General features: G+C 44.5%; 1 protein-coding gene across 9 annotated transcripts in view; it reads right to left on the bottom strand.

Annotated features, from left to right (window-relative positions):
• The window catches only part of LOC135103456 (ciliary microtubule associated protein 1A-like), a 40,087-nt gene extending 24,293 nt beyond the window's left edge, over positions 1–15,794 (bottom strand). For 6 of the 9 annotated variants that reach the window (XM_064009764.1, XM_064009770.1, XM_064009765.1 and 3 more), the window contains exon 1: positions 10,034–10,184. In XM_064009764.1, the coding sequence (XP_063865834.1) occupies positions 10,034–10,045 (12 nt within the window). In that variant the 5' untranslated portion in view covers positions 10,046–10,184. Of the gene's footprint in view, positions 1–10,033; positions 10,191–10,968; positions 11,072–15,628 lie in introns of those variants that run through there. The other 3 variants (XM_064009766.1, XM_064009772.1, XM_064009767.1) reach the window with 3 other exon arrangements.
• Positions 15,795–16,407: the final 613 nt, after the last annotated feature.

Here is a 16,407-nt window from a genome sequence, read left to right as displayed (position 1 = left end):
CTTTCTTCTTTATGGCCTCCTTCCCTCCAACTCCCTCATTTCTCCTTTTCTATTTTCCTCCTTCCCTCGTCTCTGTTTTTTCTTTTTTCTCTTCGTGTTCCTTATTCCTCTCTCCTCCTTTCCCCGTCATTTCTTCTCGTTGTAACTTTTGTCTTTCTTTTCTTTCTACCTTTTCTTAGTTTTCTTTCCCTCCTCTCTCTCTCTCTCTTCAGTTTTTCCTTCGTTCTTTTGATTTTTCTTTCTTCCTTTCCAACTCCTCCTCCTTTCTTGTGTTCTTTCTTCATTGTTTTTTTTCGTTCTCCTTTCTCCTCTCTCCTTCATTCCTACTTTTCATTATTACTTTTCCTTTCGTCATACTTTTCATTCCTTTTTCAATCCATTGCTTTCTCACTCTCAATTTTTTTTCTTTTAGTGTCCTCTCTACTTCTTTCTCCCTTCCTTCATCACTTACTATTCTTCTTGTCCCCTTGCTTCTTCACTCTCACTTTCGTTTTGTTCTCCTACTGTCCTGTCCCTTCCTTTCTCCCCTCCTCCCTCCCCTCGCTCCTGCAGTTGCCTTTCGCTGAAGGGAAAGTAATTCACGATATTGCTTACGCCTTACGTTGCAGGGACGAGGCAGTTGCTTTTAACTAATTCGTCGTCTTGTCTCATAGAATCCATTACATTAATACACGTGTTGTAATGCAGCTGTTGTTATTCTTACTACTACTACTACTGTTGCTGCTGCTGTTACTACTGCTACTACAATCTCTAAAATAATAAACACAGCCGCAGTAGAATAATCAACAACTGGAGAGGCGAAGATTGTTTTGTTGTTGTTGTTGTTGTTGTGATGTAAAAAAAAAAAAACGGATGAAAAATAATAAGTGGAAGAATGAAACTTTGTGAAAAATGAAAAGAAAAATTTAGCAATGGAATAAAAAAGGACGAGGAGGAGGAGGAGGAGGAGGGAGAAGGGGAAGAGGAGGAAAAGGAGGAGGAGGAGGAGGAGGAGGAGGAGGAGGAGGAGGAGGAGGAGGAGGAGGAGGGGAGGGAGGAGGGTGAAGGTCAGTGGTGGGCTAATCAATGCTTCAGGTGCACAGGAACACCTCCGCACACACACACACACACACACACGCACACACTGAGGGGAGGTTAACAAGAGTGAATGCATTTAATCCTGCATAGACAAATAAAAACAACGTACACACGCAACCTGTCTGTGTGTGTGTGTGTGTGTGTGTGTGTGTGTGTGTGTGTGTGTAGGAGGTGGACACGCTTACTTCAGGGCCTGCTGCTGCTGGTATGTTTGCTTGATGAGTGGCCCATACAGAGAGAGAGAGAGAGAGAGAGAGAGAGAGAGAGAGAGAGAGAGAGAGAGAGAGAGAGAGAGAGAGAGAGAGAGAGAGAGATAAGTACACAGACTACTCTGTTTTTAATTTTCGTTATTTGAGAGAGAGAGAGAGAGAGAGAGAGAGAGAGAGAGAGAGAGAGAGAGAGAGAGAGAGAGAGAGAGAGAGAGAGAGAGAGAGAGAGAGAACGATAGGAATGAGAGCACGAGAGGTTAGTTATATAAGGAAAAGACTTAAACTTGTGTTAAGAGGAGGAAACAAAATACTGAGAGTTAAGGGGAGAGAGAGAGAGAGAGAGAGAGAGAGAGAGAGAGAGAGAGAGAGAGAGAGAGAGAGAGAGAGAGAGGAAGGACCACTTCTCTCCTTATGGTATTGTGACTCATACCTTACCAACGTCCCTCTCTCTCTCTCTCTCTCTCTCTCTCTCTCTCTCTCTCTCTCTCTCTCTCTCTCTCTCTCTCTCTCTCTCTCTCGGCACAACACAGCTGGCCACAAGCACGCCATGTACGGTGTGATTGGGTCATATGAACAGCCAATCACAGGCAACCTATAAGCAATGTTAGAGAGAGAGAGAGAGAGAGAGAGAGAGAGAGAGAGAGAGAGAGAGAGAGAGAGAGAGAGAGAGTCAAGAATAATACAAAAATAATAGATAAACAAACATCTAGAAACTGACAAGCTGACATACATCCATACATAGTACATACATACATACAACATACACACATACATACACACATACATACATACATACACACACACAAACACACACACACACTGGTAATGACATACAGACAGATAAGCTGATGAACACACAGGCAGGCAATCAAGACGAGAAAGAGAAAGGTGACAAGGCGAATCAATGAATCAAATTACAATTGCTAATGACAACGACCCAGAACCAAGCACCGCCACTTCGACAACTGCCGTGGAAAGTGAGCTGGGAGGCGCTTGGGGTGGAAGAAGAAGAGGGAGGCTGGTGTGGGTGGCTGGTGTAGCGCGAGGTATAATTATCAACTGTAGAAAGAAGAATGGAGAGTGGTGTTGGTGGCTGGAGTTGTGTATGGGTGTGTTAACTGTAGGGAGGACTGAGCTGGGTTATAGGGAGGTAGGTTATAGGGAGGTAGGTAAGGAATTTTAACTATAAGGGGACTGTTGTGATAGCCTGTAGTAGGTTGTAGAGGCTTTTAATTGTCGTGGTTGCTGACTTGGCGGCTGTAATACATAATAGGGACGTAAACTGTGGACTTTTAACTCATGGGGGTCTGGTGAGTTTGAGGTCTGCAGTAGGTTGTAGAGAGATGGACTAGGGACCTTTAACTGTTAGGAAAATACGGAGCTGTGGGCGCCTCTAGTGGATGAAAAGGAGGTGGATTATAAGGATTTTTACTGTAGGGGCTGCTGACTGGGTATCTGTAGTAGGTGATGGGAGGTGTACTACAGGGATTTGCAACTGTAAAGGATGCTGAGTTTTGGCGTCGTAATAGGAAACAAGGACGTCGACTGGGGCTCTCAACTGTAAGGGCTGTTGACTGTAGAACTGGCGACTGAGGAGCCTGTTGTAGGTGGCGTCTGTTAACTGGGTGACTAGAAGAGGGATGTTAACTGGGAACTGTTGACTGAGGAGGACAGTAACAGAGTGGGGCTCTTAACTTAGGATTTCTGCAGGTGTTATCTGTGATCTAGATGACTGTGAAATCATATGACTGGGAAGATTTTTACTGGGGATATTGACAATTAAAGACTGTTGACTGGAAGAACTGTTAACTAGGGACTGTTAATTAAAAGTTTGATGAATGGAAGCGACTTGACTGAGGGCGTGATTACTCAATGAACTGTTGACTGGAGGGACCCTTGACTTGATAAACTGTAGGGTAATGGGACTGTTAAGTGTAAGGTGATATTGATTATAGAGGACTGTGTTTTTGGTGTGTTATGTGCGGTGGGGACTGACTGGGGTCTATTACGGGTGGGAGAACGGGATCCTAAAGGGCGTGAAAGAAAGTGTGGCTTTTTTAGGGACGAGGCCGCCAGGAGAAGGAGGAGGAGGAGGAGGAGGAGTTACTTTAGGCCTAGTTGTGGTGAATTAATGGAGGATGTTTTGCGGTGTGATCGTATACAGTGTGTGTGTGTGTGTGTGTGTGTGTGTGTGTGTGTGTGTGTGTGTGTGGTGTGTGTGTGTCGTGTTTTACTAATAAACCCATGTTCTCATTATCATCACTATTACATACTTTCACCACCATTACTGTACTATCATCATAAACAACATCATTATCATGCATTAGGCTCATCTGCTGTTTCTAGTGATATCGTAAAGTCACTGTTTCGGCTACACACTGCTACATTAGTGCCACACACAGATGCCTTCGTACATGCTATAACCTCGACTCGGTAAGACGAAAGCGAGAATTACTCCTCTGCTTTACCACACAAACTTTGGAAATATTTTAAAAGAAAACCCTGCGTACATTACCTCAATTGACAGTGTTTCTTTTTTTAACCCCACAAGGAAAGTAGATAAAAGACAAGAAACAAATTTAGGATAGAAAAACCACTAATTGTCTCTCTTCACTCAAAAATAAAAATGAAGGAAGGAAGAAAATAAGAAGGGAAAAGAAAAAAAGAAACGAAGAATTCCAAAATAAGAACCAGTTAATATTTGAAGTTGCCTTGAAATTCCTCTTTTGACAGCAACTACACACTATGATACAAAGACAACACTAATTAAGCAATAAATACACAAACTTCTGATGCATGTTTTCTTTTTATCTTAATCAAAGCAGCCCCCGTGACAATTTACCCAGCTGATCTCGTTAACTTCCTAACTAATCTAACCAATGCATTATACTGAATCCTTAAATCCTCCTATCCTGTTTTTAATCTCTTATACTTAGCTTCAGTTTTATTATAGTGTTTTAACCTCCCAGTCATCAACGTACGTATCTTCATGCTCATAATATACCATACAGGAAAAGCCAACGACAAAGAATACAAGGGCTAACAAAAATGCATTATAGTGAGACCTTAAATCCTCTTGTCCTGCATTTAATTCCAAACACATACTTCATTTTTAGTCATGTATATTGTTTTAACCTCCCAGTCATTCACGTACCTTCATTCCCATAATCTATACCAGGCAGGACAAGCCAAAGACAAAGAATACAAGGCAAAATAGAATGGAATTAGCAATATTTTAGCCTTAAGAGAACAGGATTATGATGACCGCTGTGTGTCGCATTAAGATTGCTTGAGATTAAAGGAAGGATCATCATAAACGTCTGGCAGCGTGTCGTCTCAGAACAACTAAAGGAGCGATTAGCACACAGGGCAAGACGCCTCAGCATTGTATAAAAAGTAGGCAGCGCGCGCGCGCGCGCACGCACACACACACACACACACACACACACACACACACACACACACACACACACACACACACACACACACACACACACACACACACACATTTACATTTTAAACGAAGTTGTGATGGTTTTTCAGGTCCGCTCGTTTTCTTTACCTTTAATTAAAACCAAGGTGATATTTTCAGAACTGTCAATTGTTTTTTTCTCTTAATTGAAATGCAGGTGTGGTGGTTTTGCAGACTCTTAATACCCTTTTCTTTAATTAAAACAAAGCCGGGTGGTTTTAAGGATTGTTCGCATTTTCTTCCATTAAAACAGCTGTGATCGTTTTCAGTTTTTTTTTTTTTTATTTTGAATTTTAAAAGATGGTGTGGTCATTTTCTTTTCAGTTTAATTAACAGGAAGCTTTTATAATTTCCAAAACTGTTACCTGTTTTCCTTTAATAAAAACGCAGCAATTAGTTTTTTTTTTTTCTTTAATCAAAACAAGGATGTATTTTTTCTTTTTTCTTTTTCTTTTTCTTTTTTTTTTTTGCAGACCAGCTAAAGTATTTTCTTCAATCAAAACGAGACTCTTAATTTTCAGACGTGTAAGCTGCTTTTCCTTCAATTAAATACACATTATGATGATTTTAAGAACCATTACTTCCATTTCTTCTCATCAAAACAAACCTAATGACGATTTACTCACTTTAATTAAAACAATGCTGCAACTTTTTCCTCAGAACTGTTACTTGTTTTTTCCTTCACTACATATCCATAAATACAACGAGAACTTCGCGGAAAAAAACATACACAGCTATGCAGAGACACGTTCATTTTCTTACGGTGTTAAAACGAAATGAAAGTTTACCGTTTTCAGACAATAATTATAGCTTGTGTATCTCTGTTCCCTTTGTCATAATGTTTGGTATTAAAGTGCACTGATACTTTTTTTTTTTTTTTTTAGGAAGGGTTAGTATGCATAGTCTCATCCTCCTCCCCCCTCCTCCTCCTCCTCCTCCTCCTCCTCCTCCTGCTCCTCTGTGTGCGCATTATGGCAGCAGATGACTACACGCGACAACAATTTTGTGTGCACAGAGGATGATTACTGCACGTACATGGTTTGTTTATATATGGCGATGTGCCTCTCTCTCTCTCTCTCTCTCTCTCTCTCTCTCTCTCTCTCTCTCTCTCTCTCTCTCTCTCTCTCTCTCAACTCTTATTTCCTTCTCTTATCAATCTATAATTCTTTTCCTCAATACTTAAATCTCTCTCTCTCTCTCTCTCTCTCTCTCTCTCTCTCTCTCTCTCTCTCTCTCTCTCTCTCTCTCTCTCTCTCTTTGCTGCTTACACCTCCTCCTCCTTCACGGCTCTTAAGGCTTCGCTAGGGAACCCTACACCCCTACTACACCTTACGCCCACACTCACGCCCACACTCGAGCTGCTACACCCACGCCCGCGCCGTCTGTGGCCTTCTAGAGGGAGCCGGGAGATGGGCGGCGGCTCTCCTTCTACCTGTGCCCCGCGCCGCCCACACTCACACACGCCTACACACCACACGCCTGTCTGGGCTTGTGTGAATCATCCTTCTGTCTCTCCCTCCCCTGGTGTAAAGGTAAGGGCGCTGCTAGGCATACACACACACACACACACACACACACACAAGCCGTGACCCGCCGCAACACAACCACAGATGGCTAAGCTTACCACATTCTCAATTCTCAACTCGTCTCTCTCTCTCTCTCTCTCTCTCTCTCTCTCTCTCTCTCTCTCTCTCTCTCTCTCTCTCTCTCTGTGTGTGTGTGTGTGTGTGTGTGTGTGTGTGTGTGTGTGAGTGAGCCCCAACGCATTAATATTACCGGTTCAATCCGCATTATGAGAAGAAGGAGGAGGAGGAGGAGATAAAAAAAAGGGTTAACGCACAAACAAAACCACGTACACATTCTCAGGGCGAAGAGGAAGAAGAAGAAGAAGGAGAAAAAACTACACACACACACACACACACACACACACACACACACACACAGATCCTTGAGCCTTCCAGAATCGCCTCCACAACGCTAACTCGTCCCTGCGCCCCCGCCTCCACTCCGCACCGCCCCAGGCCCCCGCTGAGCTAAGGCTGCAAAACAAGAGAACAAGAGCGGCCAGGCATCGCTCTGTCCCTGGATTGACTTGCGGTGAGGCACGAGCAATTAGGGCGGGGTACGTGTCTGGTGCCGGACGATTAACAGTTGCAAGGGGAAGATTTGAAGGGAGAGAGGAATAGGTTAAAGGTAGTGGAGGAGTTTGAAGTAGGATTGAACACTGTGATATAGTATTTAAAGTAGGATTTGACGCTTTGATTTGGTATTTAAACGCTATGTCTGTCCGAAGCGCGTTTATGGCAAAGGATTCTTATTCTGGAATACAATAAAGGTGAAAAGATCCTGGTACAGAAGAGTTATATTGTCTAACTGAGGGACTGAACATCGTGTTATGGTATTTAAACGCTCTGTCAGTCTGAAGCTCTTTCGAGACAAAGGATTCTTATTCTGGAGTACGTTAAAGGTGAAAAGATGCTGGTATAGAGAAGTCAAGTGTTCAGAAATCATTACGCTCATCTTAAATAACTTTGAACTCGAGTAAAAAATTATACTTGATCTCAATGTCAGTCAGAACAACTGGATCTAGACAACATTTCACCGTACAATAATAGAAAGAACTACTTATACTTGACACATTCGTATAAGAGCAAGATGTGATGTTATGCAAGGCAACTCAAGGAGGGACACAAGGAGGGAGGGAGAGAGGGAGGGTGCAGGCAGGCAGGCAGGCAGGAAGGCAGGAGGCGTGCAGGCGTGGGGCTGGGGAGGTAGGAATTGAGAGGAGAGAAGAGGAGAGAAGAGGAGAGGGGAGGGAGGGAGAGAGGAGGGCAGTTCCTAGCTTGGATAACCGAGGAAATATCAAAAGAAAAGAGAGAGAGAAAAAAAAAAGAGAGAAGAGATAGAGGGTGTTGTTGAGGGAGAAAAGTAAAAATAATAGAGGCAGGAGATGCTAGAGGATACGGTTTAGGGAAGAGGTTGTGTAGGAGAGAAGAGAATAAAGTGAAAGCACATTCCTTGCATAGACAATAGAGGAAATAACAACAACAAGATAAGGAAGAAAATAAAAAAATCACGGAATGAGGAAAATTTTAGAGAAGGGATCGAGTAACAGAAGAAAACATTCCTTGCATAGCCAACTCAAGACGCACAGATAAAAAAAAAATCATGATAATAACAACAACACCGATAATAACAGCATCACAGGAACAGCTGGAGTGAGAGAGGCCAAGGAACAAACACCACCAGAGAGCATTATGATCAGCCACGCTCCCACCCCAGAGAGAACACGAGCCGCCACAAGATATAAGGAGTGAGAGGCAGCGACGGATATGACAAGCAATACGAGGCTGGGAAAGTCAAGCAGGAACAAACATGAGACCAGGAAAAACGAAAGGAGGTAAAGAGCGAGTGCCAGTGCTAAATAGAGATGAATAAGGTAAAGAAAGATTAATAGGAATACTAAAAGAAATAGGATCCAGATAATGAAGTATGAAGAGGAGGAAAAGAGAGAGGAAATTAAAAGAAATATTGAGCAAAGGAAACGTAGAATCAGGAAAAGGAAAGGAGGTAAAGAGCAAATAATAGTCTAAAATAAACGGATTAAGATGGAAATAATGACTTATATAAAGCTGAGAAAAAGAGATGAAGAAAAAAGAAATATTTAGCCAAGAAAATTTTTTAAAAGTATATAATAAGGGATGAAATAGAGATAAGTGAATAAAGATGAGGTAAGCAACAGAAAACGAGGAAATGGCTAACAGAAAGAGAAGGAATATACTAGGTAAGAAAAATTAATAGAGGAAAAGAATGAAAATGGAAAGGAAGAACAAGTTAGTGGAGATAAGGATCAGAGAGAGAGAGAGAGAGAGAGAGAGAGAGAGAGAGAGAGAGAGAGAAAGAGAGAGAGAGAGAGCGGTGACCCACAAGTCAGCTGGCGCCCTATACACAGGTCAGGCTCACGTCAATACTCCTCCTCCTCTTCCTCCTCCTCCTCCTCCTCCTCCTTCTCCTATCATTAGCTCCTACTCTTGCTGTTTCTCCTCCTCTTCCTCTTCCTACTTTACCTCCTTCTACCACCACCATCACAACACAACAGCAACAACAATAACAACAACAACAACAACAACAACAACAACAACAACAACCATTAAAATCACCACCACCTACTACTACTACTACTACTACTACTACTACTACTACTACTATTACTACTACTACAAGACAGAGACAAAGGCGCAAACAAATGACAGTCGCATAAGTTTACTCTCGACAGGTTCTCGTGTACAACTTTTCCCAGTATGACCAAATTAGGCACTCTCTCTCTCTCTCTCTCTCTCTCTCTCTCTCTCTCTCTCTCTCTCTCTCTCTCTCTCTCTCTCTCTCTCTCTCTCTCTCTCTCTCTCTCTCTCTCTCTCTCAGCAGGTGGATAGCTGAAGGGGGACAACGTTCATGATTTGGCTTCTTATCAGTTCCTTAATTTTTTCTTATGACTACGCGGAACCTGCCCCCCCCTCCACCCACCCAACCTACTCCTCCTCCTCTTGCTCCTCCTCTGCTAAACTGCCTGAGGAGGAGGGGAGAAGAAGGGTAAAAGGAGGACGGGGGCGTAGAATAAGAGGAAAAGAAGTCAATGAATCATAACTAAATCATGATGAAACAGCGACAGGAATAAGAAAGCGGAAAATAAAAGAAAGAATGCACGGTGCTGAGTTACTTCACCGCACACACACACACACACACACACACACACACACACACACACACACACACATGACAGGCAGCCTCAAGAACCAGTATCGAGTGAGTCTCTCTCTCTCTCTCTCTCTCTCTCTCTCTCTCTCTCTCTCTCTCTCTCTCTCTCTCTCTCTGTCCACGGAGAGAGAGAGAGAGAGAGAGAGAGAGAGAGAGAGAGAGAGAGAGAGAGAGAGAGAGAGAGAGAGAGAGAGAGAGAGAGGAAACTTCGCATGTCACTCCTTTATCATTACTCTTTTTTGCACACACCACTGTTACCTGTACGTGTGTGTGTGTGTGTGTGTGTGTGTGTGTGTGTGTGTGTCGTGGTGGCTGTGCTTTCATGCCCAGCAACCTTGACGCTTAGTGAATCCGTAAAGAAAAACGCAGCCAATTGCTTCCAGAACAGAGACAGCCCCAATAGAGACACGGCTATGAAGCAAAAGCGGTGGTGGTGGAGGGCAAGAAGGGACGAGGCTGTAGGAGGAAGCATAGAGGCACTTAGGGAGACAGGGGGAGTGATGCACGTAAGACACTGTACCTTTGAACGCATGTGGACTGCAAGGCGTGGAGTAGCGAGCGTATGTCCGTCCCGTTTGGCGGATCCTCACTGACTGACTGCCACCCTGCCCAAGCCCTAGAGCCCGCTGCTGCTGCTGCTGCTGCTGCTGCTGCCCGCTGCCAGGGGTGCCGCGGGACTGGAGGGGGAGGGATGGGGGGGATGAGGAGGGAAAGACGTAGGAGGAGGAGGAGAAGAGGAGAGAGGGGGTAAGTAGAGGAGAGGGGAAAGGTAGGCGAAGGAGAGAGAGTGGGAAGTTGCAAGGCGGAGAGGAAGGACCTGAAGGAAGAGTATAGAAGAAATTAAAACGAAGAAGGAAAAGATGGAAGAAAAGAGGGAGAAGGAATGGAAATGACACAAGAGGAAGGAAAATAATGAAGTGATTTGTGAGAGACGAGAGAGGGAGGAGGAAGTGGAAGAGATGAGGAAGGAGGAAAGATATTAAGGGTAAGAGAGTGAGAGAGAGAAAAAAATGTGAGGAAAAGAATAGAATGGAGAAGAGGAAAGATATCACATGATTACATGAGCAGGAGAGAGAGAGAGAGAGAGAGAGAGAGAGAGAGAGAGAGAGAGAGAGAGAGAGAGAGAGAGATTACGTTGACATCATTCTTTATATGATGTGCAAACTGCTAATAGTAAATTACGAGGAGGAGGAGGAGGAGGAGGAGGAGGAGGAGGAGGAGGAGGAGGAGGAGGAGGAGGACGAGGAGGAGAAGGAGGAGGAGGAGGAAGATAAGGAAAATGAAGAAAAGTAGGATAATAGATAAAAAAAAAAAGGTGAAGAAAAACAACCAGGCCCAAACAAAAGAAAAATGTTAAAGAAAAGAGGAAAAGAGAGAAAAAGAGAAAAGAGGAGGAAGGAGGAGACAGGTAAGAGTGAGAGGGAGGAGTCGTGGACAGGTAAGAAACATTCTTACCTGTGCGAGGGCGGGACTGTGAACGGCAGGTATATTTTTTAGCCATAACCTTCAGTGCGAGATGGAATACGGATGTTGTGGGCCATTTCCTGAACGTGTGTGTGTGTGTGTGTGTGTGTGTGTGTGTGTGTGTGTGTGTGTGTGTGTGTGTGTGTGTGTGTGTGTCGCTTTCCCAGCCAGTAGCACACTCCTACACCTCGCCCACACATTCATTTCCCCCTTCTCTCTCTCTCTCTCTCTCTCTCTCTCTCTCTCTCTCTCTCTCTCTCTCTCTCTCTCTCTCTCTTTTCAGGTAACAGCTCTTTTCTTCCTTCCTCCTTATAGAATGAATGCTGGCCGATGTGTGTGTGTGTGTGTGTGTGTGTGTGTGTGTGTGTGTGTGTGTGTGTGTGTGTGTGTGTGTGTGTGTGTGTGTGTGTGTGTGTCCCAAGAGGTCCCTCCAGTTCGTCTTATATGGAAGTGGTCATAGAGTTCCTCCCAAGATAAGTGAGAGAGAGAGAGAGAGAGAGAGAGAGAGAGAGAGAGAGAGAGAGAGAGAGAGAGAGAGAGAGAGAGAGAGAGAGAGAGAGAGAGAGGTAACAAATCATAACAAGTGTACTACGTTCCCTAAATGTCCCTTTAAGGAAACCATGAATGTAGGTCAGGGTGCTGTCCCGAGAGAGAGAGAGAGAGAGAGAGAGAGAGAGAGAGAGAGAGAGAGAGAGAGAGAGAGAGAGAGAGAGAGAGAGAGAGAGAGAGAGAGAGAGAGAGAGAGAGAGAGACAACACTTTTATTCATGAGCAGTATCAACATTTATAAAAGAAAAACTCTACACACATTATCTGTTTCCCACCAAGAAAGAGAGAAAAAAAATAAACATCAAACAGACAGACAAAACAGACTTAAGCACATAGAGACAGACCGACAGGCAGACAGAGACGGGGACACAAACACAAGATGGAGAAACGGAAGACGACAGAGACACAGAGAGCGAGAAAGGGACGAGGACAGAGAAGGAAGGAGGCACACAGAGAAAATGGCAGTATTGTGGATGTGACGACAAGTGAATACAAGTAATACAAGTGAATTTCAAACCACAACAAACCCTTAGATCCTGACTGGCCTGTTTAATTCAACGACGCTTCTCTACACTTGTTACAGTAAGAGAGAGAGAAAAAAAGCAACAGTATTATTTTCGATTTCGTTATATTCTAGACGTCATTAGAAATTTTTGTCAAGTTTAAGATGATACTTTTCGTTATCATTTTTTTCTCTCTTCTTCGTTACCATGGCCAGTATCCCTCTTAAACGAAAAAAAAAATAAAAAACTAATAATTACTCATTCAACACAATTATATCCGATCTATTACATTATCACTAACTAAAAGGTGATTTGACGAAGTTTGGAAGGTGTGTAGTACTGAAAAAGCTAAGGAAGAGAAAGAATGTTCACGATAAGAGAACGAAAAAGCAAAACAAAAGTCGTGGTGAATAACTGGAGCGTCACAGGAGACCAGGGCGGGGCGAGATGAGTTAGTGTTTGGCGAGTGGAGGGCGCGGCGGCTCTAAAACGTAATGGGAAGTAGCAGGTAGCGAGACACAAGGAGGAGGGGAAGAGGGAGGCGCGGAAAGGGGGAAGGGGGAAGGTGAGGTATGGTTATCAGGTGAACCGATTACAAGTGTGTCCTGCCGAGTCGCGCTGCCAGACGCGTGAGATGGAGGAGTAGGGGAAGGGAGGTCACTTCTAGCCCCTCCCTCCCACCTCCTCCTCTTCCTTCTTCCCCCGTCCTCCTCCCGCCAGGTGACCGCCAGACCAGCAGTAGACACCCACGTATCGACGGGACGGGAACAACCAAATACCCCGCCCACGCCGCCCCGCCCTCACCCTCTTTCCCCCCCCTCACCCTATACCGTTCCCCACCCCTCATGCGCTACTCTCCAACGCCCTCGCGCACGCACACCCCAAGCCCCCCTATGCACCGACTGACGAGAATCTGTGACGTTCAGCACTGCGGTGGGAACGTGTGGGACGGCGGAGCGGGGCGGGGCGGAGGTGAGTCAGCCTGTACTGCTGCCCCCGCGTGTGACGTCAACCTGCCCCGCTGTGCCCCGCCCCGCCTTGCCCTGCGCCGCACCAATCCCAGTAAAAGAGAGATCTATCTACTAGTCATGAAACAGACAGAAGGGAGCTCTATATAGTTGAGGTTACACGAATTTTTAATGGTATTTTTATGGATTCAGTGACAGATTAACAAGATTTCCATATTATTAACAGGAGAAACACCCTTGAGAACTCTGCTATTCATCACCGTGGCCCTTGAAAACAGTCGGAATGTGAGAGAGCAAAGCGTTTCAAAATACGGACCTAAGTGAAAGTACAACTATGCAAACTATTATTAACAGGAGAAACACCCTTGAAAACTCTGCTATTCATCACCGTGGGCCTTGAAAACAGTCGGAATGTGAGAGAGCAAAGCGTTTCAAGATATAGACCTAAGTGAAAGTACAACTAAAATAAACAACGGAGTCACTTAATCACGTCATTTTCCCGGAGCGCGGCTGAGAAAGTCACGGCGCGGCGCGGGGCAGCGTGGCCACCCTACGTCAACGTCGCCTATGGGCCTTACATGGAGTCATGTTTTCGGGGCGATGACAGAGGCGGCGGGGGCGAGAGCGAGGCGTCGTGAGAGCCGAAACCTGAGCCGCCACGTAACCGCTGCCACCAAAGAGACAATTACCAGCGTGACGTAACATACAAAGAGCAGAGTGTGTGTTGTAATGGAGGGGGCTACGGGGGGGGGGGGAGCGAAGAGGGGCGGAGGGGGACGACGGGGCACGTGGGAAGCCGCCGAGGCGAAGCGAGGGTGCCTGCTATAGTAAAAGCAATCATAATAGGAAGAGGGGGGTGGAGTAGGAGTAGGAGGAGGAGAAGAGAAAGGAGAGAAGAGATCACCTTTATTAAAAACACTCATAATAGGAGGAGGAAGAGGAGGAGAACAAGATAAGGAAGAAGAGAACAACAACAAGGAGGAGGAGGAGGAGGAGGAGGAGGGGGGGGAGGAGGTCGCCTTTACTAAAAACATTCATAATAGGAGGAGAAGAAGGAGGAGGAGAACACGATAAAGGAGATGAGAACACCAAGGAGGATGAAGAGGAGGAGGAGGAGGAGGAGGTCACCTTTACTAAAAAAACACTCATAATAGGAGGAGGAAGAGAAGGAGAGCAAGATGAAAAAAAAAAAAAGAGGACAGCTAGAAGGACATGGAGGAGGAGAGATGGGAGACACTATACACTGAAAAAACAAACAAACTCATAAAACAAAATAAAGTACAAAGAAAAAAAAAAGAAAGAAAAAAATAAGAACTTAATTTCAAAAGTAAAAGCGTACGACATTTCCTTATCAATTGCTTCTGCAGGAGGGATGAACAATATTTACGTGAGAGCCGTGTACCGCCATATAAGTGAGCCATATCGCACATCTGAATGTTGAGAGATATATTGGCAGAGCAACGGCATATTAGGGGAGTGTTGGGAGGGCGTGGGACTCCTGGGGGGGAGCACGTGGCCTTGGAAACCGCGAGGCTGAGTGAGTGACGCTGGCGGTGTGGGAAGAACTGTGTCTCTTTCTACCAAAACGAGGAAATGGTGATGTTGACGAAGATGAAGAGCAGCGGGAGGAGAAGGAGATGGAAAAGAAGGAGACATGATGAAAAAGGAGGGTAAGGAGGAGGAGGAAAAGGAAGAGTGAGTGCAAGTGAAGGTGAGAGTGATGAGTGAGAGGGAAGGGCGTGAGGAAGGGAGGCTATGAGTCCTGACATCACCACTCTCGGAAGGACGCGGCGAAAGAAGGACTGGAATGGTTAAAGGAAGCAGGGGACACACAGCTGACCTCATATGGGATGTACGCCTAGATCTACGATACTACTACTACTACTACTACTACTACTACTACTACTACTACTACTACTACTATTACTACTCCTACTACTACTACTACTGCTACTGCTGCTGCTGCTGCTGCTGCCGTTGTTGCTGCTGTTGCTGCTGCTCTTCTGTTACTACTACTACTACTACTACTACAACTACTACTACTACTACTACTACTACTACTACTACTACTACTACTACTACTACTACAACTGCTACTACTACTACTACTACTACTACTACTACTACTACTACTACTACTACTATACTACTACTACTACTACTATTACTACTACTACTACTACTACTACTACTAAAATTACACCACCACTACCACCATCACCACTACTACTACTATTACTACTACTACTACTACTACTACTACTACTACTATTTCAGATCAATGATGTGGGCAAGGATTTTATGTTCCGTTCGTCTTCTCAATATTTCTGTGTATTCTTTCTTTTAGAGTTTTATCTATTACCCTATTTGTTTTATTCAATTAATTTATCTTATTTATCATATTTTTGGAGGAGGAGGAGGATTTCGAAATACACAAATGATAGCAAGAGTGATGGACTTCTTCAAACTTGTTAAAACTACAAACAAATGAGCGTTTTGTTTTGTTTTGCTTTGTTTTCATGCTCTTGGTCAGCTTCCTTAACGCGTGGCAAGGGAAAAAAAAAAATAATACAGTGTTAAGAGCAGTAGTATGCCAAGGGAGTCTAATACATCAACCTTATCCCTGTCCTACCAGTCATCCTTCCTACATCTTCATTTCTCATTGTCCTGTTCCTCTCCGTCTTCTCTCAGCATAGTATTGTGCATGTTGCTACTTTGCTCGTCTCGCCTTAAGTGCTTTCCCGTGTGTGTTGATAAGAGCACAGCACTCTCCGCGCACACAGTACATTACACACTCCTACGCCTTCCACTCGAACACCTCCAGTCGTGCTTCATTTCATGCCACTCGTGTCCACTGCCAGCCGTGCAAGCAATAGATAAACAGCTCGTCATTGCAGACTTGTTGCCATGTGTTGTCGTCTCTGAGATCATAACACGGACTAGGAATGAAATCAGTAAGCACTTCGCAGGCAATACTGCCATCACAATCCCCACACAAGGCAGCCCCAAGGACCCCCCACGCCCCCGAGAGCCTGGCGTTACCTCCATACAAGCACATCACCTCCCACGGCGGCCTCTCGCTGCCCGCCATCCCCGTCATTATTTTTTCTTGGAGGCGAGTGTAGGCCTAAAAATAACATGCCGTCATCTTCATAAAACAAACTACCGAAGTAATTTCCTGTACTTTTTTTTTGGAAATGAGGATGAAAATTGTCGAATGTTTGAAATTCTCATATTAACGAATGAAAATTAAGGTGAATTTTAGATAACTGACAGCCTGGACTGGTAATTGTACCGATATGTGCACTATGTCAAGGAGATCTGCTCTAAGTAGAAATCCAGAAATTATGACTGCTCTGTGATGCGGTGTAATGACGAGAAAAAAAAAAAAGAGCCACAAAAAATACATAC

Source organism: Scylla paramamosain, chromosome 9 (genome assembly GCF_035594125.1).
Source record: "Scylla paramamosain isolate STU-SP2022 chromosome 9, ASM3559412v1, whole genome shotgun sequence".
In the NCBI taxonomy this organism is placed as follows: domain Eukaryota; kingdom Metazoa; phylum Arthropoda; class Malacostraca; order Decapoda; family Portunidae; genus Scylla; species Scylla paramamosain.
This window is presented reverse-complemented; position numbering and strand designations above follow the sequence as displayed.